The sequence below is a fragment of the Anolis carolinensis genome, unplaced genomic scaffold (genome assembly GCF_035594765.1).
Source record: "Anolis carolinensis isolate JA03-04 unplaced genomic scaffold, rAnoCar3.1.pri scaffold_10, whole genome shotgun sequence".
In the NCBI taxonomy this organism is placed as follows: Eukaryota; Metazoa; Chordata; class Lepidosauria; order Squamata; family Dactyloidae; genus Anolis; species Anolis carolinensis.
In genome coordinates this window covers 25,098,597-25,124,020 of record NW_026943821.1, presented here as the reverse complement: position 1 = coordinate 25,124,020, position 25,424 = coordinate 25,098,597, and the positions used below count along the sequence as shown (strand labels likewise).

The window sequence follows — 25,424 nt, the reverse complement described above, 5'->3', positions numbered from 1 at the left end:
CAAACCTGGCACACAAACCCATCAAGACCAACATAAAATACTGTTTGGGGTTTTCTTTGGGGGGGGGGGGGGGGTTGATTCAGGATGTTGGGATTTGTAGTTCATTCACAATCAAAGAGCACTGCGAAGCCCACCAACAATGGATCTGGATCAAACTTGGCATGCAGACCCATCAAGACCAACTTTAACTATTGGCAGGGTTTGGGGACATTGACCAGGGATGATGGGAGTTGTAGTTCACCTATATCCAGACAGCACTGTGAACCCGAAAACTGTCAATCCAGAGAGCACTATGAACCCCACTGTGAACCCCAAAACTCCTGTTTTGTAGCAGATGTCAATCAGGTTAAGAATGTGGAAATTTAACCCAACTACAACTCCCAGCGTCCCCTTCGGTGCTGCCCGGCTCCGCCTCCGTCTGCCTTCCGTTACTCTTTAAGTGCGCAGCTTGGCCCCAGACGTTTCCTTCTCCCTTTCGATTCCCCATTGGACGGGACGCCTGTCACTCCTCTATTCCTCTCTCTCCTGGCCTATGGGAGCGTTGGAACGTCAAACGGAGGTTAAAAAGAAAGCGATGGGCGCTATTCTCGGAGCGCGCTTGCGCCGCTGGCGTAACGTCAAGGCCGGCGCGGGGATAGGGCCCCGGTGGCGCAATTAGCGTGGCGCAGGCGCAGTGCGGCGCGTGTGTGTGGAGGGGAAACAGAGGCGGCGTTGGGGTGAGGGCTGTCGCCTCAGGAGAGGCTCAGAGAGCGGGAGGAGGCGCTCGAGGGAGGACGGGCCCGGCGGGAGGCTCCGCTCCCTTCCAGGCCGGGGCCTGAGGCGTTGGCGTCTCCTGGAAGGGCCCCTGCCCTGGCCCTGGCCTCGGCCCCGGGGCTGCATGGACGTCCAAGGAGCCCCTCGCCCCCTGCGCAGGCCTGGCAGGTAACTCTGGGCCCCTTCCCCGCCCCCCAACGCCTCCCCTGGCCTAAGGAATGGCAGGCCCCCCTCTGTGACGAACTGAGGCATTTTAAACCGCCATAACCCCATGCTGTGGCCTCCTGGGAGTTGTAGTTTGGAGAGGCCTTGGCAGAGAAGGCCAAAGACCTTGTCAAACTACAAGTTTTGGGTTCCATAGCATCCCATACCCTATAGCAGGGATCCCCAAACTTTTTAAACAGGGGGCCAGTTCACGATCCTTTGGACCGTTGGAGGGCCGGACTATAGTTGGCCACCGAGCAATAATAAATAAATATATAAATAAATAATAATAACAATAACAATAAAAAAGAGGGTTGGAAGACACCCTTTGGGCCATTGAGTCCAATCCCCTTCTGCTTTGTGCATCGAAAGCACAAGCAAAGCACCCCTGACAGATGACCACCCAGCGTCAGTGTGAAGAAGAAGAAGAAGAAGAAGAAGAGGAGGAAGAAAGAGGGTTGGAAGAGACCCCTTGGGCCATTTAGTCCAACCCCCTTCTGCCTGTGTGCACCAAAAGCACAAGCAAAGCATCCCTGATAGATGGCCACCCAGCCTCAATAATAATAATAATAATAATAATAATAATAATAATAATAATAATAAGGGTTGTAAGAGAAAAAGAGACCCCTTGGGTTACTTAGCCCAACCCCCTTCTGCCCTTGTGCCGTGGGGCCGGATAAATGGCTTCGATGGGCCGCATCCGGCCCCCGGGCCTTAGTTTGGGGACCCCTGCCGTATAGCATTGATGCAGCTTGACATCCTTTGAGCCGCTCATACTGTGGAATGGTGGGAGCTATAGTTTTATAACAGGCATGGGCAAACTTTCTCCTCCCACCAGGTGTTTTGGACTCCCAACTCCCACAATAATATTGTAATATAATAATACAAATATATTAAATATAATATTACCAATAATGTACATAACCCCGTGCTGTGGCCTCCTGGGAGTTGTAGTTTGGAGAGGCCTTGGCAGAGAAGGCCAAAGACCTTGTCAAACTACAACTTTTGGGTTCCATAGCATCCCATACCCTATAGCATTGATGCAGCTTGACATCCTTCAAACCGCTCATACTGTGGAATGGTGGGAGCTATAGTTTTATAACAGGTATGGGCAAACTTTCTCCTCCTTCCAGGTGTTTTGGACTCCCAACTCCCACAATAATATTGTAATATAATAATACAAAAATATTAAATATAATATTACCAATAATGTACATAACCCCGTGCTGTGGCCTCCTGGGAGTTGTAGTTTGGTGAGGCCTTGGCAGAAGAAGGCCAAAGACCTTGTCAAACTACAACTTTTGGGTTCCATAGCATCCCATACCCTATAACATTGATGCAGCTTGATATCCTTTGAACTGCGCATACTGTGGAATGGTGGGAGTTATAGTTTTGTAACAGGCATGGGCAAACTTTGTCCTCCCTCCAGGTGTTTTGGACTCCCAATTCCCACAGTAATATTGTAATATAATAATACAAATATATTAAATATATTTCTACTGATAATATTATATACTATTCTCTGTGCTGGTCATGGACAGTAATAAAGTTTTGTTGTTGTTGTTGATATACTGTTTTATTGTTGCATACTTGTATATTTTAAATTGTAATGTTTTTATTTATTATTTATTTATTTACCATGTTTATATCCCGCCTTTCTCAACCCCTGGGGGGACTCAAGGCGGCTTACAAATGGTGCCTACAACATAAAACATAAATGTTACATTAAGATTAAAATAAGGTAAAGGTAAAAATATGGTAAACATACATACATAGGGTAAAAGTAAAGGTTTTTCCCTGACATTAAGTCCAGTCGTGTCCGACTGTGGGTTGGTGCTCATCTCCATTTCTAAGCCAAAGAGCCGGCGTTGTCTGTAGATACCTCCAAGGTCATGTGGCCAGCACATGTTACTTTCCCGTCGGAGCAATATCTATTGATCTACTCACATTTGCATGTTTTCAGACTGCTAGGCAGAAGCTGGGGCTAACAGCGGGAGCTCACTCCACTCCCTGGATTCAAACCATCAACCTTTTGGTCAGGAAGTTCAGCAATTCAGTGGTTTACTCCACTGTGGGCTCCTATTACTGATAATATATAACAATGTATAATTATATACTGTTCTTTGTGCTGGTCATGGGCAGTAATAAAGTTTTGTTGTTGTTGTTGATATAGTGTTTTATTGTTGCATTCTTGTATATTTTGAATTGTAATGTTTTTGATTGTGAGCCGCTTTGAGTCTCAGTATGGAGAGATAAAGCAGGATATAAATAAATAAATATAAAAATAAATTTATCTCACTTCCTGTTTTCTCAGCCATGTTCTTAACTACGAGTTGTTTGTAAGTTGAATGTAATTCTGGGAGCTGAAGTCCAAAGTACCTAGAGGGCCCAAGTTGGCCCAAGCCTTGTATACTCTTGCATTAACTTCCATGGCTTAATGCTAAACAATCCTGGGAGTTGTAGTTTGGTGAGGCAGCAGCTTCCTCTGGGTGTTATCTGAACATGTTATAAACAGTTAAACTTGGGCCCTCCAGGTGGACTCTAATTCCCACAGTCCCCAAGTTCTGTAGGTTTGTTCTTAAAATTGAATTTGTATTCAAGTTGGAATAGATACATTTTTAGTGTACTCTAGCCATACGTATATACTTTGGATAACATAGGGAAGGCGTAACACCCCTGTGGTGTTTGCTCTGCTGCCTGTGCTCCTGTTCAGAAGATTCCACCTTACTTCTGTCCCTGTGAATATTGGATTTTGAAAAAAATTGGCTTGCTGTGGAAAGTAGCAAAGTCCTGTGGTACAAGCCTGAGTCTACCCCCCCCCCAAAAAAAAAAAAAAGAAATCCCCCAGAATTGTCCATAAGAGTCTTTGGGAGGTTTCTGGTGGTTCAGTGCCCACTAGCTTTTGTTTCAGGCACAAAATGATTGGAAGTATTATATAATATGATCTTCAGGCTGTGTGTGTAAAGTGTACGTGAAGCATGAATGAATTTAGCATCTAGGCCAGGCATAGGCAAGCTTTGGTCCTCCAGGTGTTTTGGATCTCAATTCCCAACAGCCGGTCGGACAGTGCGGACTCAGATATTCCAGTTCAAAACAGATATTGTGGATTATCTACCTTGATTTTCTGGGTTATATGGCTGTGTGGAAGGGCCCTAAGACATCCATGGAATCAGGGTTGTTGTTGTTCCATTTTTATCAAAGGGAAAATGAGGTTCACCTAGCATTTTTTTCTATAGGAAAGGCTGTATACTAACTGCTGGTCTTTGATTTCTCAAATAGCTACCTGGCTACCACTGATTTTCCTTGCTAGGTATTTCAGGGCCCATGAAACTAATTTCGTGTAAATTGGCATTGGCAGTTTTACTCAGTCTTATCTCTGTTATCACTGCCTCCCTTTTCCACAGCTGAGTCAATGCACAAATTACAGAGGAGTCCCAGAAACGTTGTCCCTTTTATTGTGAGAGGGTCATGGTTTGTTTACAGTGGGAGCAGAGCTTTAGGGCTGTTTCTCAACCCTCTGTGTTCTTTCCACTAAGAAAAGTAAGAGCCCCTAAAGTTTATTGAGCTTTTAAAATACTTACTGTTTTCTTTGCTAGTCTCTCTTGCTGGAGAGACCAAGGAGCACCACAAAACTAGGTATTTATATGGCTGTGGAATTATTCCTTGCAACACCAGTCCCACCATTGCATCTCTCTCCATTTTTGCACTCGTTGCACACATTGCAATGCAGGCTAAAGCACAATCCAAAAGATGCCAAAGTTTTCAGTTGTTTCTTGTCGAGATGTGGACATCCCAACATACGTTGTAATATTAGATTTGTATCCTACCTTTCTCTGACAAATTTTATCAAGGAAATACTAAAACCTCCTCCACTATAAATTGAAAGCTGTTATTTAATGTGGCCTACAGTTACATGTGCTACAGTGATTTTTGAAGAGAAGCTTTGAAATGCAACAAGGCAGGTCTGACCAATTAAGAGGACTAGGTGGCAGGTCAATTGTCGTGAGTGAAAAAGCTGGAGTGGTTAGAGAACTAAGGTTTCCTTAAACCCCTTCTGTCGTAGGAATTGCAACAGTAAAATATGAGTTCAGGTAGTTGAACCAGAATTAACACACCAAAGTCATGGGAACACTTGAGCTTGTGCTGGATATTTAAACTGAATTTACGAGGCACCTGGACATCATTATAGAATATGAGATTGGCAAGGGTTGCCCTCCAGTTGTTTTTGGCTGCAATGCTAATCAAAGTCAAGTCAAAGCTTTATTTACAGTCAGTGACCAGTATAGAATTTCATATTACATTTACATCAGTACAGTATTTACATTAGGTTAGGATATAAATTCAGATTTACCACCATTTAAAAGATACTTATAAAACCCCAGTCTGGCTATAGGTTTCGAAAAGATAAAACTATATTATGTTAAAAATGTCTATCCCAAACTAGCCAACTGCAACTCTATAATCAACATCAGGGGGTATGGAAGTGTTGTTATTCAACAGCTGGAGGGTCACTGTTCTCTATCCTAGTTCTAGGACAGGGGACATACTGGCTTATGTAAGAGATTTTACTTTGCAAGTCAGATTGGAGGAAGTATCTAAACATCTCAGATTCCTAGGACAGGGAATCCTTTCCTCTGGCTAGAAACACTTTTTAATATCCTGTATAACTAAGTGCTGTTTTCTTCCTCAACTTCGTTTGACCGCAGGTAATTTCAATGCCCTCTCTGTGGACATGAATGCTACTGGAATGCTTGGATTTACAGCAGCGCCTCCATTCACTTGCTTTCGTCAGCCCTGTTGCGAGAAGATGGCAAAAGCGAACATTACTAGGGATCTCATCCACAGACAGCTCAAGGTGCGTCTTGTTTAAAGGAATCTTTTGCTTGTTTTTCAGGGATTGGGGTGAAGGGGAAGAGTAGCAGATGAAAACATTGTGTTTGGTTGTCTCAGGGTGCATCTGCTGTAGTTTGACACCACTTTGACTGCCAAGGCTCACTGCTGTGGAACCCTACGTTGTTTAGTGAAGCACCAGCACTCTTTGGCAAGCAAGGCCAAAGGCCTTATAAAACCACAACTCCGATAATTTTATAATATTGAGCAAGTAGTGCCACACTGCAGTCATTTAACAGTGTAGATGCTCCCCAAGTGTCACATTTAAAAGGCGTCTGTTTTGTTCATACGTTTGATTCAGATCTCACTGACACATTATTCTTTGGCATTATGGCAAGAAGCCCATAAAGTTGATCTGAGAAGGGCAAATGAAAGATACCGCTTTGTCCTTTCACTATTGTCTGCCCAGTTTGAAACTGAAAAGAGACCATGACATGATAATGTTCCTTAACTCAATGCCTTCCATATTTGTGGCTGCAACTCCTGTCAACCCCTTGTGGCATGGCCAGTAGGATCAAAGGGTAGTCTGATGGACTTTGTAGTCCAAATACATCTGGAGGGCATCTGGCTGAGGAAGGCTTGCATTGCACTGCATCATGTGGTGTAGGAATGGCTATGGAAAATGTTGTGGAACATTTTTTTAAAAAATTCCCAGCTGCATTGATATGCTATAGCAAAAACAAAGATTGTCTTCAGACTATGAAGTGAACTGGGGCGTATTTTATCTAGTTCAACTATTATCCAAAATTGAGGGGTATGTAACAATATGGATTATAGGATGTTGGGTAGTAGGCAGTTGGGTCAGAGAGAAATTGCAGGCAGAAAATACTAACAGTGGCTATGTTTTATATTCATTGGCATTTGTTGTTAAAGTCATAACATTGTCCTGAAGACAGTTCAAATGGTTACTGTTGTTTCTGTCCTGCCCTTTTTTGCTATTCCTATCTCAGGCTTTGTAACTTGGCCAACAAACTAGTGAGAAGCCATTGTTCTGAAGTTCAGACATAATGGTGAGCCAGAGTTTGTAAACCAGTTACAAGCTGTAGCTTCAAGAGCTTGAAATACCAGAATTGGAGAATGTCACATGCAGTGCATTTTGTGCTTAAATGAAACAACATTAGATTTATCACTCTTATTGATTGATTATGAAGGGCCCAGCTTGCATAGTGAAAAAAGTATGGTGTTATTTGTTCTTCACAGGAGAAGGGTGCCCTCAGCTTTGAACGCCATTATCATGTTACAGACCCGTTCATCCAGCGCCTGGGCTTGGAGGCCGAGCTGCAGGTGAGCACTGGAAAAATTGAAATGCATACTTGTCTTGAGATAATAACCACTGAACATACGACTGCTAACATATTAGTTTTTTTTTTTAATGTGGACATTTTTCATTCATCAAATGAATTTCCAGTTTAGCCCATCAAAGTACAGGCTAGGCATAGGATTTTGTTTGGAAAGAACTGTTCAGCTATCTGTTTTCAGATTACATAAAAAACTAGACATATCCTAACTAAAGGAAGGAATTACATCCCTCTTCTTTGGACAGTCTTAAATGTAAAATTTGGGTATCCCTTTCTGTCTTCTTGGTTTAGGGTCACACTGGCTGCGTCAACTGTCTTGAATGGAATGAAAAGGGAAAGTAAGTATGACTTCAAAATACAAAGGATGGACAAATGCTTATTGCAGCATGTATTCTAAGTTGGGTGGAGGGGATCTTGTATATCAGAGAGTGGAACTGTTTTTATGGTGAACGGCTTTGCTGTTTCCTTTCATGCAGCTCAGTCAAATGGTGGCTCTACTGTAGTCTTTCAACTTTTTGGGATAACATTTGATAAGGAGCTTAAAAACTCAAAGATCTGGTGTGTTCATGTTGTGGCTGCAGTTCTGTCAGAATGGCACTTGCACTTGAGTGTCAACTGAAAATGGATGTGGTTTAGCAGCAACCTTTTGCAAACTGCTTACGTAGCTAAACATGTCATGTTCCATCTCCTTTTGCTTGTCAGCTTGCTGGCCTCAGGCTCTGATGACCAGCACACAATTGTGTGGGACCCCCTGCATCATAAGAAGCTCCTTTCCATGCACACGGGCCACACGGCAAACATATTCTCTGTCAAGGTGAGTCGGGTTGGGAGTAAGTTGCAGAAAGACGAGGGAACATGAAATGTTCTTGTTTTAAGATTATATGTTTAGGGGCAGCTGGGGTAATTTAGCTCTAGAATATGGGTAGCAAATTTGGTACTGTTTAGTTATATGTACAAGTAGGAGTATAAACAATACAAGTATGTATAGGTACAAGTGGGCAACAAGATGCCTCCAAATGTTTTGAATAACAACTCCCACAATCTCTAATCTATGCTTGTTGGGGCTTACGGGAACTGCAGTCAAAATTTTCTCAAGGTTTCCGTATTCCCTGTCCCTAATAATAATAATAATAATAATAATAAAATAATAAAACTTTATTTATACCCCACCACCATCTCCCCGTGGGGACTTGGGGCAGCTCATGATGTTACAAAAGTAACAGCGCAAATACATTAACAATATACACAGTTTAAAACACAAGAAGGTGATAAAACAGAAGTTAAAACAAAGGTTTATACAACAGTAATAATATCAAACAACCACCAATGCAATTCAGTCAACTTCAAAGGTGGGGGGGACTATAGCAGCAATATAAGATAAAATCATTAGATTAAAATACCTCAATGAATTTTAAATTAAATAGTTCAAATAAGAAGAAAAATAAGATTTTGGAATTGTATTTGTTAACTGCCTCTCCTCACAATTCAAGGTGGGGTAGAACATCGTCAAAACATGTCAACAAATATATATATATATATATATATATATATATATATATATATATACACACACACACACACACACACACAACAAAATGCATACCCCAAGGGTACAAAGATAAAAATACAGCAAGAGTAGAATATAAATGCAAAACTCATGGTTCGAAGTTGACTGGGTAGGTCTGCCGAAAGAGATGAGTCTTCAGTTCTGACAGTTTATTTAGCTGTCTGATCTGTAAAATGACAAGCCTGCCAACTAACTGAGAGTATTCTTGCACAGTTTGTATACATTTCATTGAGGGTTGTGCAGAAAAACATCCCTGTGGATTGTGTCCAATAAGACAAATATTCTGTCTCTTCCACCTTGCTGCTCTAAATAGCATTCATTATCCGCCACCCGAGACATCTTTCACCATATCTCTGATAAGGCTGTCACTGTTCAAGAGTTTCACAAAACTGGAAACTGGATTTGTTTTTGTATGCTCTGTTGTGCTTCCCTCGTTTTGCAGTCAAGTATGTGATCGTGGTGTGAATTGGCTGCGATGACACAAACCCCTGGCAGCATACAATGGTCTACATGGATTTTCTCACATCGCTCGTTGCGTGCTCCCCGGCCATTGCCTTTGTGGCAGCCAGCTCACATGACATGTTTTGTCAAGCACAGTCAGGGACTAAAGAGGAGAGACTGAAGAGCTGCACAGATTGGAAAAAAATAAGTGTGCAGTGGTATAATTCCCCTAGTAATGTTAGCATAGAAATAAAAACTTGCTGCATGTTGTGAAGAAGAATAAAATGTTACCATATGCATCTTAGTTCATCTACAAAAAGGATACTAGCAGGCACAAAGTTGCAAAGTCTTTTAAGATATGGAATGTGTTGTGGAATAGCTGCATGTCTCTGTGTGAATGAGTTGCAGTTGTCAAATTTTGGTAAAATATTCTTTCCACTTTTGTGAGGTGCGTAAGGCTTCTCGTTCTCAGAGTATAACACGTTGCCATGTGCTCTTCAAGCACAACTGTCTTGGTGGGTTTTCTGTAGGCAGTGTCTGCCACTGTTTTGATTTCACATCTGCTTCTGTTCTCTTTAAATTTGAACATAAGCCACTTTGTATGTGGCAGTGCACAGTCTGAATAAGCCATGGGCATGTTGGAGCATGGTCCAATTCAAGTTCATCCTTGTTGTGTGCACCAGATCACTGCTTCTTAAAACTGTGGACCCAACTGCTCAATGCTGGGTCCTTAAAATTTTTCCTGAATGTCGCCTAGTGTCTGTTTTACATTTACACAAATCTGTTGTGCAGTATTTGCAGCAGACTCTGCAAAAGATGTGTCAGTTGTACTTATTTAGTAAACCATGCAGATTGCTGATTTGATATCAATAAATATTTGATTTTTGTATTTTGTTTAATAAATATATACCCAGAGTCACATAAACATCTCTTGGATCAAAAGGGGTCCCGAGTGGAAAAATTTAAGAAGCCCTGCATTAGATAATATCCTCTGGATGTTATCAAATGCATCCATTGGGCTCCACATTGTAATAATATAATGATCCTTAATTTTATAGATGAAACATTAGACTATTCAAATACAAATGTTTAAAGACATAGCACAATGATTAAAACTCGGATAGCAAACAATGATTAAAACTCCAATACAAAGTGATAGGTGGGGACTTGACTACAAAGCCAACCAAATGGGCTACTTACTGACACCTTCCTTAAATTGAGGAAGCTGTTGGAGGCGATTTAATTGTTTTATCTTGAGGGAATGTGCTCTCAGTGTTAGGAGATCGCTACACTGAATACCTTGTTTGCTTTCTGTAGTTCTTGCCACATGCGGAGGATCGGATACTCATTACCGGGGCGGCAGATTCCAAGGTGCATGTCCACGACTTGACTGTGAAAGAAACTATCCATATGTTTGGTGATCACAAGAACAGGGTCAAGCGCATTGCCACGGCCCCCATGTGGCCTAACACCTTCTGGAGTGCAGCGGAGGATGGGCTCATCAGGTAGGAGGACTATGAGCATCTTCTGATTGAATCACCTCCATATAGTAAGATCTCCAGTATCCACAAGGAATGCGTTCCCAGGTTTATACAAAGGATGCAGTTGGCCAAATAGCTTGGACCTGACCTATCTAGTCCTTTAAGGGTTATAACCAGCACTTTGAACTACTAGTTTCTTCTGTTCTGTGGATGCTTGCTGACACGTTGAATTCCTCCCTCCCTTCCAGACAGTATGACCTGCGAGAGAACAGCAAACATTCAGAGGTCCTGATTGATCTGACCGAATACTGTGGGCAGCTCGTAGAGGCAAAATGCCTCACTGTCAACCCCCAGGACAACAACTACCTTGCTGTGGGAGCCAGTGGGCCGTTTGTACGGATCTATGATATACGCATGATTCACAACCACAGGTAATAAGGTCTGATGCTGGTATCTACTGTCTCTATTTGTGCTCATTGACTACCCTTGTTCCTCTCTTTCCTGTTAACATGTCAAGTGACCAGCAACTAATGGATTAGAGACTGGCGCTAAGGCAGAGACTGTCACTTTGAGCACTATTTCCATAGTGGTTTTGTTGTATTTCCTCTTATATTCAAAATGAACCCAGCTGTTCTTTTTTCTTTAAAAAGGTGTCTAATGTACTCCGCCAAAATATGAAACACACACGTAAATCCTCTTTCTTTTTGCTAGGAAAACAATGAAGCAGAATCCTACAGCGGGAGTCCATACATTCTGTGATCGTCAGAAGCCCCTCCCTGATGGTGCTGCTCAGTACTATGTAGCAGGTATGGCTGGCTGTGATGACAAGGAGAATTTTGGAAAGTTTACTTCATACCTTTTTGGGAGGATTTGTGTATTGGATGGGACAATGGGCTGGGTGTCCTAAGCACATGCCTTATCAGTTATGGGTTGTATGTGTAGTTTAAATTGATGAGCCCATTTTCTCACAACTAATGGAAACTTGTAAAATAAATACTGCACCCTAAAACTGCCAGATCCCTTCTCATTTTGGAATCTAAGTAGGGTCAGCTCTGGTTAGTACTTGGATGGGAGAACATCAGTGAATCCCAAGTGCTGAAGACTATCTCAAAAAGGAGATAGTCCTCTCTTAAGTATTCCTTGCCTAAGCAAACCCTAGGAAATTTGTGGGACCATCATGAATCAACAAAAAACATGCGTGCAATGGAAGCTGTAGAGACTGTTTTAAAAGAGCCTTGTACGTTGTTGTCATACTGTACAAGTGAAAGCTTCCTTCCTCTTCTTGCAGGACATCTTCCGGTGAAATTACCGGACTACAACAACCGGCTGAGAGTCCTGGTTGCTACATATGTCACCTTCAGCCCTGATGGCACAGAGCTCTTGGTCAACATGGGAGGAGAGCAGGTAAGAAAGAGACTTGTGGAAGTACCATGCACTTTGAGGTTTCCCTTCTAAAAACCTGGCTCTTCACATAGGCCTTTGGTTATAGACTGTCCATCCCCATAATAATTATGTTCCTTGACCTTTGTTGCACTGGTCACACTTCTCCTGGTCAACTTAACATTAGCTCAGGGCTCCTCCCATCCCAAACTGACTTCAAACAAATCTGCTGCACTTTATTTGTTATCTTGAGTTTACAATTTATAATGCGCACTTTAGCTTATCTATTACTGTAACCTCGCTGGTTTTAATTCTATGTTTTATTAAGCGTGTTTTTATTTCATAGGTTAATGTTTAGATTTTATAATTGGTGCATGTTTTTGTCTATTGATGTATTGTATACTGTTACTGTTTTTATTTGATATTTCTGTGAGCCGCCCCGAGTCCCCTTCGGGGGAGATGGAGGTGGGATATAAATAAACTTCTTCTTTCTTTCTTTCTTTCTTTCTTTCTTTCTTTCTTTCTTTCTTTCTTTCTTTCTTTCTTTCCATTTGGTGCTTCCTCCCCAGAGGCCATGGATTGAGGCATACTGTCACTTATTTTCAGGAATGTCCTTTCCCCTGTAAAGCAGTGGTGTCCAACCTTTGGTCCTCCAATTATTTTGGACTTCAGCTCCCAGAATCCCTGACATTGGACAGGCTGGCCTGTGCTTCTGGGAGTTGGCAACCCAAACATCTGGATGACCAAAGGCTGGACACAAGTGCCGTAAGGGTTTATAATTGAATGTGCAAGTTTTCATTGAAAAGCATTGTAGCGGAGGTTATGTTGGGTGACTGATCTCGTAGGAATCAGTTTCACATGGGCCATGATTATTTGATGAGGCCGTCTTTAATTGCCCGTATTAGGGACAGTCTCCACAGGACTTAGTCTGAAGAAAAGCAGCACTGCAGGTGAAGTTCAGCAGTTTGATTTCCATATCTCTTTAGGCTTGATCCTAATAGTTGTGGGAACCTGATGCAAAGGTTTTGAACCTCTTGGGTGAAACTCCTGGGTGTCTGCCCTTGGCCAAGGAACTCTTATTGAATCCCTCTTCTTTCCCAGCAGACATTGAGCTTCGATAAACTTCCCTTAGTCCAAAGAGGGTGCAGGTATATGAAAGTGGCATGGCCCATAAAACTAAGAATTGACACAGGGTTTGTGGTGCATACCTTGCACATTTATTTGGTAGGGAGTTTTAACAGCAGGCCATTGCACTCTCACCTTAGAAGTACGCTCATTCTTCCACATTTTGCAGATTTGATTATTTGTGAATTTGATTATTATGGTCTTATTAGGAATCTCTTAAGCCCTCCAATGTGACTCTGTAGCCGTCTTCCATCTGACGTCTCACTGGAGGACCAAGAGATTCCTCCAGGTTAAATAAATACAATTTTTTTATTTGCTTGGGAATTTGAGCCCTTAACCTCAGCGAATGTGGGGCTTTGACTGTACCAGAAATGGTATCCCACCAGTTAACCTACCTGTATAACCTGTAGCTTCATTGTTTGTCTTCATCTGGTTTCTAGGTTTACTTGTTTGACCTGACTTACAAGCAGCGGCCATACACTTTTCTTCTGCCAAAGAAATGCCACCCTTCAGGAGGTAGGTGCCTGCATTGTATTTGACATCCATGACATAATAATAATGTGAAGCCTCCTGGTTATTTTTGAATTGTCCTCATGCTAGCTTCCAGATTTCACAGAGGTATGCTTATTTCTTGCTGTCCAATAGGACCGTTGCTCAAAAAAGTAGAAAGAGGCAGCCCAGTCCTAGTCGATGTGCACGGTTCTTGCTTCCGTATTTTTGTCGGTTCCCTATAAACTTGGTACATTCTATTCCATATTCCAAAGTGTTAAATAACGAGGGTAAATATATTATACGTATGTTACTGCTTTGCTAGAAGTAAAAACTCCAGAATGGCAAAGGACCATGTAACAAAAAGCAGGACACTTTGGGTTTGGTCATAAAAGTATTCAGTGTCCAAAGTCTGTTTGCAGAGCAATAAAGACAGGTACTTATAAAAGACTGACATATATTTGCTTCAAAACGGAAAGGGCTGAGACAACTACGTGAGACAAAACCTTGTGTTTCTGAACAGCAAATAAAGACAATAAACTATTGCTGCGAGTCCTCTTCCTGTATTGCTTTCCAAATTTGCCAGCAGTATTTCTTTCTCCACACTGCTTTTGACTTGTAATGCAATTTTCTGTGCTCGGTGGGAGAATGGAATCCTCTGAGGTGCGTTGTGACTGAACAAACCTAAACTAATTCAATAGTAATTTTATTTACATTGTGAGGCATTGCAACAGACTTTTCAGATACTCGCTGAACTGTAATTCTTAGAATTATGCGGGAGATGCTATATCACCTGCATTGCTGCAGGAAGTTAGTAATAGGTCGGTTAATGTGGGATGCATTTGTGAACCAGCCTTCTTTAATGTGATACCCCCCAGATTAGCTAACCTACATATGAAATATGTATTGTGATTCCTATTAGATCATACCTAAGTCAATCATAGTTTGTTTTAGGATTCTCTCCCTACAGTTCTGGGACTTTCATTTCCAGCCAGGTTCAAGTCTGTGATTACCTTCTGAGAATAGCTCCTCAGAAGAATGTATATTATATACATATCCCACCTTTTCTCCTGTGAGTGTACAACAAGTGTGTGTTCTCCCCGCACCACATCGCATGTTTTTTGTCCTCACAATGATCTTGGTCAGGCAATAAGAAAGTGACTCACCCAAGGTCAGTACATTTCATGGCTCAGTGAGGACCAGGAATTTGTATCTCGCAAACCCTGTTCCAACATAACTAACAAAACATCACACTAACATCTCATTGGCCAGATTATGCTGCACTGCTTTCCATTGCCATTTGATGGAGATGTGTTTTATGCTCAAACTGGATTGTGTTCTATGTTCTCCTGGTTAATGTTTTGTAGTCTTTCCAAAATGTGCAAAATCTCTTTGACCAGAGCTGAGAGTAAGGTCTCGGTGGACCTTTGATATCCGCTGGGGTTTGGTTCTGGGACTCCTCATGAAGGCTTAAATCCATGGAAGCTCAAGTCCCATTATATACACTGAAGTAGTAAATTGTTTCCCATATATAAAATGGCACAATCAAAGCTTGCTTTTTGGAGCTTTTGAAAATATTTCCAAGCTATGGATGCAGAATCAGAGAGCCATGTACATTCACAAAGGACATTGATGCCTCTCTCTTAAAAATTTCAACCATTCCACATGGGATTGATTTCCAGCGGGTAATTTTGAGCAGTTCATTATGCTAGATCAATAGAGTTGAAAGAGACCCCAAGGACCATCCAGTCCACCCCTTTCTGCTTGGCAGTTTATAGTATGGCATGTGTCTATTTATTTATTTTATTTCCAGTATTTATATCCCGCCCTTCTCACCCGAGGGGACTCAGGGCGGCATACTAGGCATACTTGAAAAACTATACTCTTCCAGCATAGTGTAATGCAATTTTATGCCTTATAATGTGAATGAGATAGATCAGCATTTGATGCTGTTCCTCTTGGCTGCCTCCTAGTTTGGTAAATCCAGGAAGGCGAGAGGCCAAGGTGTGTGCGCTGTCTGTGAATCTGTTTCTGGCTTGGGCTTGATTGTTTTTTATGGCCCTCAGAGGTGCAGAATGGAAAAACATCGATGAATGGCGTGTCAAATGGCATCCATCTCCACAGCAATGGGTTCAGGCTGTCTGAGGGGCGAGCGCATGCGAGGTAAGAGGCCAGCTTTGCCTTGCTAACAGTTTATGCTTTGTGTGATTCTGTAAGGAGGTGTCAGCATGTGGGACGCTGTGTTCCGAATTTTCAAAGGGATGTTTGCACAGCACTCAGGAGCCCGTGCCTTTCCAGGCTTCTTTTTTGAGTGAATGTTATTCTGTGGGACTACATCCACTCTGTTTCCAGGCGGCACCTGCCGGTTATTTCTTTACAATGACGAGCTATAAAGAGATTGTGACTTGCTTGAATTGACATCAAAATGGGAACATCTTTCAACATTTAAGAAGCCAAAAAAGTTGATGAAACCAAAGGAAAAAATATATAATTTGATGGGGCTTTGGGGAAGGTGAGGGCTACATTTAGGCCCTTGAGAAACTGATATTTTATCCCCACATCTCTTGAGAGAAACCAGGGTTCTGTGTCTGAGGCCAGTTTCACTTCATTCCAGCTTTCTTTATTTTTTTAGCCCACAAGTGGAGCTCCCTCCTTACCTGGAGAAAATTAAGTTGCAAGCCAACGAGGCGTTTGCTTGCCAGCAGTGGACTCAAGCCATCCAACTCTACAGCAAAGCTGTGCAGAAAGCCCCCAACAACGCCATGCTCTATGGAAACAGAGCTGCTGCCTATATGAAGCGCAAATGGTGAGTGAAGGAGGGATGCTTCACAGGGGAATTAATGAAAGGAACATCCTTGCTTTGTAGCAGAGGAAGTTGCTGTCTTTTCCCGGATTCCAAGGGGCATAAACATCATCCCCATTAGCTGGCTGTATGTGTAGTTCCTAAAGCCGCTAGATTCACTTTTGTCGTCAAGAGACTACAGCTTAGACTTACTTTTTATTTTCCTCCAACAATTCTGCCTTGTCAATAGAAAGATGATTATTCTACAGAGGAGCATATGTATCAGTGCCAGGCATAGCTTAGGTCTCACAGTTATGTTATTATTTTATTTATAGCATTTTTTCCAGAACTAGAATTAAAGAGGAAAACTTTAAAACATGCAGTGTCAACCACTGGTTTCCATCCTTTGACTCTTGATATGTTTCTGTTCCCAACTAGTTTGAAACCCCAGTTAACATGGCCAGTTTTTAGGGCTTCTGGTAGCTAAAGTTCAAAGTATTTGCGGGACGAGAGCCTGGAATTCACTGCTGTAGACTACTGCTTCTTAAACTGTGGGTCCTGACCCCAAATGGGGTCCCCTTAGCCCAGTGTTGTGGTCCTGAAAAAATTGGAACTGTTAAAAGGTTTCTGACTGCCACCTAGTTTAGACATTTACACTTTTGTGTAGTGTTTACAGTTGACTCTGCAGAAGATGTTCCAGCTGTATATCATAAAAAGAGAAATCAGCCTGTTTAGCAAGCCTTGCAAAGAGAGATTTGTTATCAGCAGATGTTTGATTGTTATACCTATTTTATATACCTGTATATCTTGGGTCATGTAAAATTTCTGAAAGGGGTCATGAGTGGAAAAGATTTAAGAAACCCTGGTATAGCCTGACCCAGCAAAGTGATTGACTTCAACAGCAAAATGCACTTTGGACTGTGATGAAAGAAGACCTTGCTCACGCAGTAGGCATCCAATGTTTGTTCCTCTTTCAGGGATGGGGATCACTACGATGCTCTGAGGGACTGCTTGAGGGCCATCTCCCTGAACCCATGCCATCTGAAGGCGCACTTCCGCTTGGCTCGCTGTCTCTTTGAGCTGAAGTATGTGGCTGAAGCCCTGGAGTGTCTGGATGACTTCAAAGGAAAATTCCCCGAGCAAGCCCATAGCAGCGCCTGTGACGCGCTGGATCGGGACATCAACGCAGCCCTGTTTTCAAAAAGTGATAATGGTGAGGACCTCTCTGACCCTGTGTTGCCCTGAGCATCGAGGAATGTTGTATTCCTTTTTTAAAAATGCACAGATCTCTGAATTGTATAGCTTTCAAGAATATCCAGCATTAAATTATCCTTTAGGGGTGTTGTCTTTGTACCTATATATTGTTTCTTGAGGCAGTAATATGCCATTAAATGTAGATGTGTAATTATACAATATTTCTTAAAGAGAGTAGTCTATTTCCCTTGGTGAAATTGCAATGCCTCGAGCTCTGTTTTAATCTATAAAACCAGAATAGGAAGGGTGTGGAGTATGCAAGTGGTTGTTCCTGCAAAAGACTAGAGGCGGAGAGAAAAGTTTTCTGTCCTTGTGAAACATGGCCTTTTGCTTTGTTTAGCGGAAGACAAGAAAGGGAGCGGGCCCATCTGGCTGCGAGCGACTGGGCGCAAGGACTCCATCTCTGACGACGAGATGGTGCTGAGAGAGCGCAGCTATGACTACAAGTTCAGATACTGCGGCCATTGCAACACTACCACGGACATCAAGGAGGCAAACTTTTTTGGCAGGTATGGGGAATTCTCAAGCTATAGAGGTGTCACTATCATCTGTATTTATAATGCAACTGCACATTGTTTGGTCTCCATCCACCTTGCAGAAGACTCCCTTTTTAGCTACAGAGAAAAACCAAATCATTAGGTATCAGTCGAACATCACCAAGAAACGGGAGGAAAGAGAGAGACACGCACAGACAAAGGGCAGTGGGAGAAGGGCTTTCCCCCCAGCTAACTCATGTGCCCATTTTCTTGATGAGGACTATAAACTTTTGTAGAATATAGTTGATTTCCAACAATAGGCTCTTCACTGTGATGCTAGTATATACTGTATATACTCAAGTATAAGCCTAGTTTTTCAGCCCTTTTTTAGGACTGAAAAATCCTCCTTCGGCTTATACTCGAGTGAGGGTCCTGGCTGGATTATACTCGAGTATATATGGTACATTTATTATTCTTCTCTATTTTTATTGGTATTATTACATTTATTATTTTACTCTATTATTATTGTTAGTATTACATTTATTTTACTCTATTTTATTATTAATAATACATTTATTATTTCACTCTGATATTATTATTGTTAGTATTACATTTATTATTTTACTCTATTATTATTGTTAGTATTACATTTATTTTACTCTATTTTTATTAATAATACATTTATTATTTTACTCTATTAATATTAAAAGGATACATAAGGGCATTTACATTGAAGAAGATGAGAATAATGATTTGATCAGAGTTGGACAGTCTTATCTTAAATTAGAGTTTTATATAAATATTCAAAAACATTTAATATTCAAAAACATTTAAAACATTCGATTAATGTAATTTTATTGGTTTCTATTTTTATTTTTGAAATTTACCACTCCCGGCTTATACTGGAGTCCCAGTTTTCTTGTGATAAAATTAGGTGCCTCGGCTTATATTCGGGTCGGCTTATACTCGAGTATATACGGTATTTGGTTTTTCAATTTTAGATACAAATTCTTTTAATACTTATTACCAGATCTGATTCTCACACTACTATTTTAGAGCCCTTATTTGAGCCACACAATTTTTTCAGTTATTGATTTGCTGATTTGAGATACAAGCCCCCTAATAGTGGGTTCGCAAGGATGATAGTAACCGTAGTCTAAACACACTTGATCTCTAGCCCTGTGATGCTTCTGCTGGCCGCTTCATTGATGTCTGTTTGCCCACTTTCCTTCCTCCTAGCAATGCGCAGTACATTGTCAGTGGCTCCGACGATGGCTCCTTCTTCATATGGGAGAAAGAAACAACCAACTTGGTGCGGGTTCTGCAAGGCGATGAGTCTATAGTCAATTGTCTGCAGCCTCACCCAAGCTACTGCTTCCTGGCCACCAGCGGCATCGATCCTGTTGTCCGTCTGTGGAATCCCCGGCCGGAGGTGAGCTTTGAATGGGGCAGATGGGCAGACTAAAGTCAAGAAGAGTTTATTTATTTATTTATTTATTTACAGTATTTATATTCCGTTCTTCTCACACGGAAGGGGACTCAGGGCGGATCACATTACACATATAAGGCAAACATTCAATGCCTTTAACATAGAGCAAAGACAGAGACAGACACAGGCTCTGAGCTGGCCTCAAACTCATGACCTCTTGGTCAGAGTGATTTGTTGCAGCTGGCTGCAGCTGGCTGCTCACCAGCCTGTGCCATTTTTTGGAGTGCCATTTCCAGATTGGGGAATCTGGGGTTGCTTTTATGTATTATTTTAATGATTTAGTAATTTTGTGCATGAAACAAAGTGCACGTATGTTGAACCATCAGAAGCAGAAGTGTCACTATCTCAACTATGCCATGTGGACAGTTTTGGATTTTGGAGTATTCTAATATCCAAAACATATGCATCAATAGTAATAGGAAGAGAGCATTGTTTCATCGTATTATGCCTCAACCTTTCATTACTTCAAAAATTTTCTCTTTTTAGAGGGAAAAAGAGGGATGACAACTACAACAGTCATTTTTAATATTCAACCTTCTCCCCTACCTATTAAATACAGACATTTTTCCTCTTAATGGCCATTGGACAAGCTGGATAGGGCGTCTGGGAATTGAAGGGCCAAACATCTGGAGGGCCCCAAGTTTGATACCTCTGTTGTAGAAGAAGTACAGTAGAGTCTCACTTATCCAACATTCGCTTATCCAATGTTCTGGATTATCCAACACATTTTTGTAGTCAGTGTTTTCAATACATCGTGATACTTTGGTGCTAAATTCGTAAATATAGTAATTACTATGTAGCATTACTGCATATTGAACTACTTTTTCTGTCAAATTTGTTGTATAACATGATGTTTTGGTGCTTAATTTGTAAAATCATAACCCAATTTGGTGTTTAATAGGCTTCTCCTTAATCTCTCCTTATTATCCAACATACTCGCTTATCCAACGTTCTGCCAGCCCATTTATGTTGGATAAGTGAGAGACTACTGTAATTCCAAAATGCTTGATTAGACCAGTAAGGTAAAGGTAAAGGTTTCCCCTGACGATAAGTCCAGTCATGTCTGACTCTGGGGGTTGGTGCTCATCTCCATTCCTAAGCCGAAGAGCCGGCATTGTCCATAGACACCTCCAAGGTCATGTGACCGGCATGACTGCATGGAACGCTGTTACCTTCCCGCCGGAGAAGTACCTATTGATTTACTCACATTGGCATGTTTTCAAACTGCTAGGTTGGCAGGAGCTGGGGCTAACAGCGGGCGCTCATTCGGCTCCTGGGATTTTAGGCCAGAGGCTGGATGGCCATCTGTCGGGGGTGCTTTGAATGCGATTTCCTGCTTCTTAGCAGGGGGTTGGACTAGATGGCCCATGTGGTCTCTTCCAACTCTACTATTCTATGATTCTATGATTCTATGATTCTAGGCCCGGGCTGTGGCGCAGGCAGGAGAGCAAGCCAGCTGCAATTAACTGCAATGAATCACTCTGACCAGGAGGTCATGAGTTCGAGGCCCGCTCGGAAGCCTATGTTTGTTTGTCTTTGTCCTATGTTAAAAGGCATTGAATGTTTGCCTATATGTGTAATGTGATCCGCCCTGAGTCCCCTTCGGGGTGAGAAGGGCGGAATATAAATGCTGTAAATAAATAAATAATAAATAAATTTGAACCTGGGACCTTTCGGTAAAAGCAGCCATATCTAGTGTGGTCGCTCTACTGGCAGCTGATCTTATCTGTCACTCTTTCTCCTTCTCTTTTACAGAGTGAAGCCTTGAATGGGCGGGTGGTGGAGGACATGGAAGGGGCCTCGCAGGCCAACCAGCGGCGAATGAACGCCGACCCCTTGGAGGTGATGTTGCTGAACATGGGCTACCGGATCACGGGACTGACTGGCAGCGGAGCCGGAGGAGGCTCGGATGAGGAAGACAGCTCTGAGGGGCAGGTCCACTGCCGGACCAGCTAAACCCGAGTCGCCCCTTCTCCCCTTTCTTTCGTTTTTTTTTTGTTCGTTGGTTTGAAGGGAAATCTAGTTTTGCCCCGTTTGGACTCTGACGAGCGACCGCACCGTCTCCCACTATGCACAGCGTAGGACGCGCCGCAGGGGCAGGAGTGGCTTTCCTTAAACTGCTGCTGCTGTTTCTCCCCCTTTGCCTCGTCCCTCTTTTGCGCAGCCTGTTGCGTTTTGCCTCCTAGCAGCACCTAGTCTGTGCAGGGATGTGTTTCCCACATTGTCAGTGAGCAAAGTGTCAGAACTGGTTGCCACCCCCTCTCTCCAGTGCTGGTAGGAGGCCTCGCCTACGCAAACGCGGGTTGCAGACAGGATGTTAAAAACTCAATAAAAAAAGAAATGTAAACTAGGGCAGGGTGATGGAATGGAGTCTGATGCAGTGGTCTGTCTCCAAAGCTTGGCTTTGCCTGCTCTGCTGCTCGCTGCTGCCCCTCCCGGGCATCTCTTTCACCATCTCTTCCATCCCAAAGGACTGCTGATGACGACTAAAACCTGACCATGAGGAGCTGGCCGAACAATATTAACTGGGTGGCCCAGTTAATATGGCTGTGGAGGGGCAGAGAATTAACTTTCCAGGCTCCGGTATCTAATACTTTCATTTCTTCCACATGCAGTGAAAGACAGAAATGGCTGTGACAAGGGCTTGGTGGTTTCATTGACTCGAACGAGTAAAAAGACCTCATGTTGCTACTCTTTGGAAACCTGATTTTTCTCCCTCATTTCTCTGAAATTTTTCCCTGGAGAAGGGGAAGTGTGTGGTTGCACTGCTGCACTGACATGCCTTGTCCCGGGTTTAGGTCGAGAACCAAGAAAGAATTGTGTGTGAGAATAAACCATTTGCCAGCCCTGGTGAAAGTCATTCCCTTCCCATCTCATCCATTCGTGTGTTGTACAGAGAGGAACCTTCCTCGGTTAGTGGCCTTTTTAGAAACCGGTCCTTTATTATTATTATTTATTATTTATTTAATACATTTATATCCCGTCCTTCTTACCCCAAAGGGGACTCAGAGCGGTTTACAAATCAAATGGACATGCAATATATGATTAGCATAGCACAATATAAGCCTTAAATTACTACATTGTACTAAATCATTATATGGTAATATTATTAGTAATATTACATTTAATATATATAAGTGATATTATTATATGTATATTCAATTTATTTATTTATTTATTTATTTACATTTATATCCCGCTCTTCTCACCCCGAAGGGGACTCAGAGCGCCTTACAAATTAAATGTACATACAATATTATATTATTAGCATAGCACAATACTGGCAATAAATTACCATATTGTACTATATTAATATCTATATATATAAAAGGGTAATGAAATTTCAGCCTAGGACAAAACTACACATCCCAGAAACACTAAACCTAGCAGCACAACCCCTCATCCATGCCTCTACGTTCATACAACAAAAAGAAAAGAAAAATAAAGTCCTAATTAGAGGGAGAGGAATAATTATTTTTATCCAATTGCTGCTAGTTAGAAGGCTAAGCTCCCCCCACTTGGTCTGCTGTCAGTTAGAAGGCTAAGCTCCACCCACTTGGTCTCCTAGGAACCCACTCAGCCCAGGGCCACTTCAATCAGGCCTCTTCCACACTGCCTATAAAATACAGATTATCTGATTTCAACTGGATTATATGGCAGTGTAGACTCAAGATGAGCACCAACCCCCAGAGTCAGACACGACTGGACTTAATGTCAGGGGAAAACCTTTACCCTTTACCTTAACTACCACCAATTCCTCAATACTTTATTTCCCACACCACCATACTTCACCACAGCAACGTGTGGCCGGGCACAGCTAGTATAATATATAATTGATATTATTATATTGTATTAGTATAATATTGTATTCCATTATTATTATAAATGTTATATGTATATACAATATATTTATTTATTTATTTATTTATTTATTTAATGCATTTATATCCCGCCCTTCTCACCCCAAAGAGGACTCAGAGCGGCTTACAAATTAAATTTACATACAATATTATAATATTAGCATAGCACAATACTGGCAATAAATTACCATATTGTACTATATCTATATATTGTAATATTATTAATAATATTACATGTAATATAAAATATATAATTAATATTATATTGTATTATTAGTATTATATTGTATTACTTTCCCATATCTGGCTTGTGATGGGTTCCTAAACAATTGATACTGCATATTGACTCACTTTTTCTGTTGGCGAATGACCTTATTTAGCAGTATTCTTACCAAATTATTCCCCCCAGGTGGATTCTCCACAGCTGATCCACATTGCCCTTGTTTTGTCCTCCAATAACTGCTTTGCCCCATCCTAGAATATGCCTGGAAATCACGTTAACCTTCCTTCTCTCTTGCTTTACGTTTGCACTTTTGCTCCTTAAATGTACAAGGGATGAAGACGGGGGAGAGACATGAGTGGGGCGAATGTTGTGATTTGTAGGAATGGGATCACAATGTAGTAGAAACCAAGGATGGCATCTGTTCAGACTTACTCCACGATATTCTTTAGGTAAAACCAGGAATAGATAGATAGATAGATAGATAGATAGATAGATAGATAGATAGATAGATAGATAGATGCTATCAACTCAAGCTAAGCATGCATAGGATCCCAGCCGGAAAGGCATAAGCTGGTATTGGCAAAATGCCCGTCGGACCGAGATGCTTGAGACAGCTGGCTCTGTTTTGGGAGCCATTCAGCCTCCTTACTCCTCGGAAGCCAGGTGTGGTCTATTTACGTCTCGGCATCTATCCATCCGCAGGCCTGGCATCCAGTGGCAGGGTGGTCAGACTTGGCATCCACACACAAACTATTTATAAACACCAGAGTCCAAGGCATTTAACAGGATGGTGGGAGACTGCTTTCGGCACCCAGTACCCCTCCTCCAGCACCGACTGAAGTTCAATCAATACATTTTCCTGTATTATTATTATTATTATTACATTTATTATTTTACTCTATTACTATTAAAAGGATGCATAAGCGCATTTACATTGAAGAAGATGAGAATGATTTGATCAGAGTTGGACAGTCTTCTCTTAAATTTGAGCTTTATGTAAATATTCAAAAACATTTAACCTCCTGAAGACTCAATTAATGTAATTTTATTGGTATCTATTTTTATTTCTGAAATTTACCAATCTCAGCTTATACTGGAGTCAGTGTTTTCCCAGGGGTTTTTTTGTGGTAAAATTAGGTGCCTCGGCTTATATTCGGGTCGGTTTATACTCGAGTATATTTGGTAGATTATGGTGCATCTGCACCAGGCATGGGCATACCTGAGCCCTCCAGGTGTTTGCTTTCTCTGCCTCACAAAGGACATCTGCTTTCATTGCAGAGCAGTGGGCCTTCCTAGTTAAAGAGGAGGCAAACTGCATCAATTCTACAGTGCAGATGCCCCCCATAGTGAGCAATATTGCCTAATATGCCCCTAAATGTCCTTGGAGTGATTGATGCTCATCTTCCCAAGGCTGTGCTTGCAATTGCCCGCTTCTCCTGCAGGGGGAGCTCCTTCCTCCCTTGTAGTCCCTTTCCCTTTGTTGGCAACAGAAGCTGGAGGGAAAACCAAAGAGGCAGAGTAACATTCTCGGGGGCTTCTAATAATACTTCCGGTTACCAATCGCCCTTTGGGATGGGTCAAAACGACAGCTATAGTACATCACTATTTACCAAAGGACTTGGAGAGGAGGGGGGGGGGATATATGTGCCACTAATTTTTCGTGGCTCCATACAGTGCAATCGTTGGAACTGAATGCTGCAGTATTAGTAGAA

The 25,424-nt window shown here is 41.9% G+C and overlaps 1 protein-coding gene across 1 annotated transcript; it reads left to right on the top strand.

Annotated features, from left to right (window-relative positions):
• Positions 1–643: 643 nt before the first annotated feature.
• wdtc1 (WD and tetratricopeptide repeats 1) lies at positions 644–22,489 on the top strand. The gene is made up of 16 exons (XM_008120669.3): positions 644–921; positions 5,664–5,812; positions 7,048–7,131; positions 7,437–7,483; positions 7,848–7,959; positions 10,471–10,658; positions 10,883–11,065; positions 11,346–11,440; positions 11,923–12,038; positions 13,580–13,655; positions 15,695–15,791; positions 16,261–16,434; positions 17,388–17,623; positions 18,005–18,173; positions 19,380–19,572; positions 21,385–22,489. The coding sequence occupies exons 2-16, from the start codon at positions 5,690–5,692 to the stop codon at positions 21,583–21,585; spliced, it is 2,094 nt and encodes a 697-aa protein (XP_008118876.1). The 5' UTR covers positions 644–921; positions 5,664–5,689; the 3' UTR covers positions 21,586–22,489.
• Positions 22,490–25,424: the final 2,935 nt, after the last annotated feature.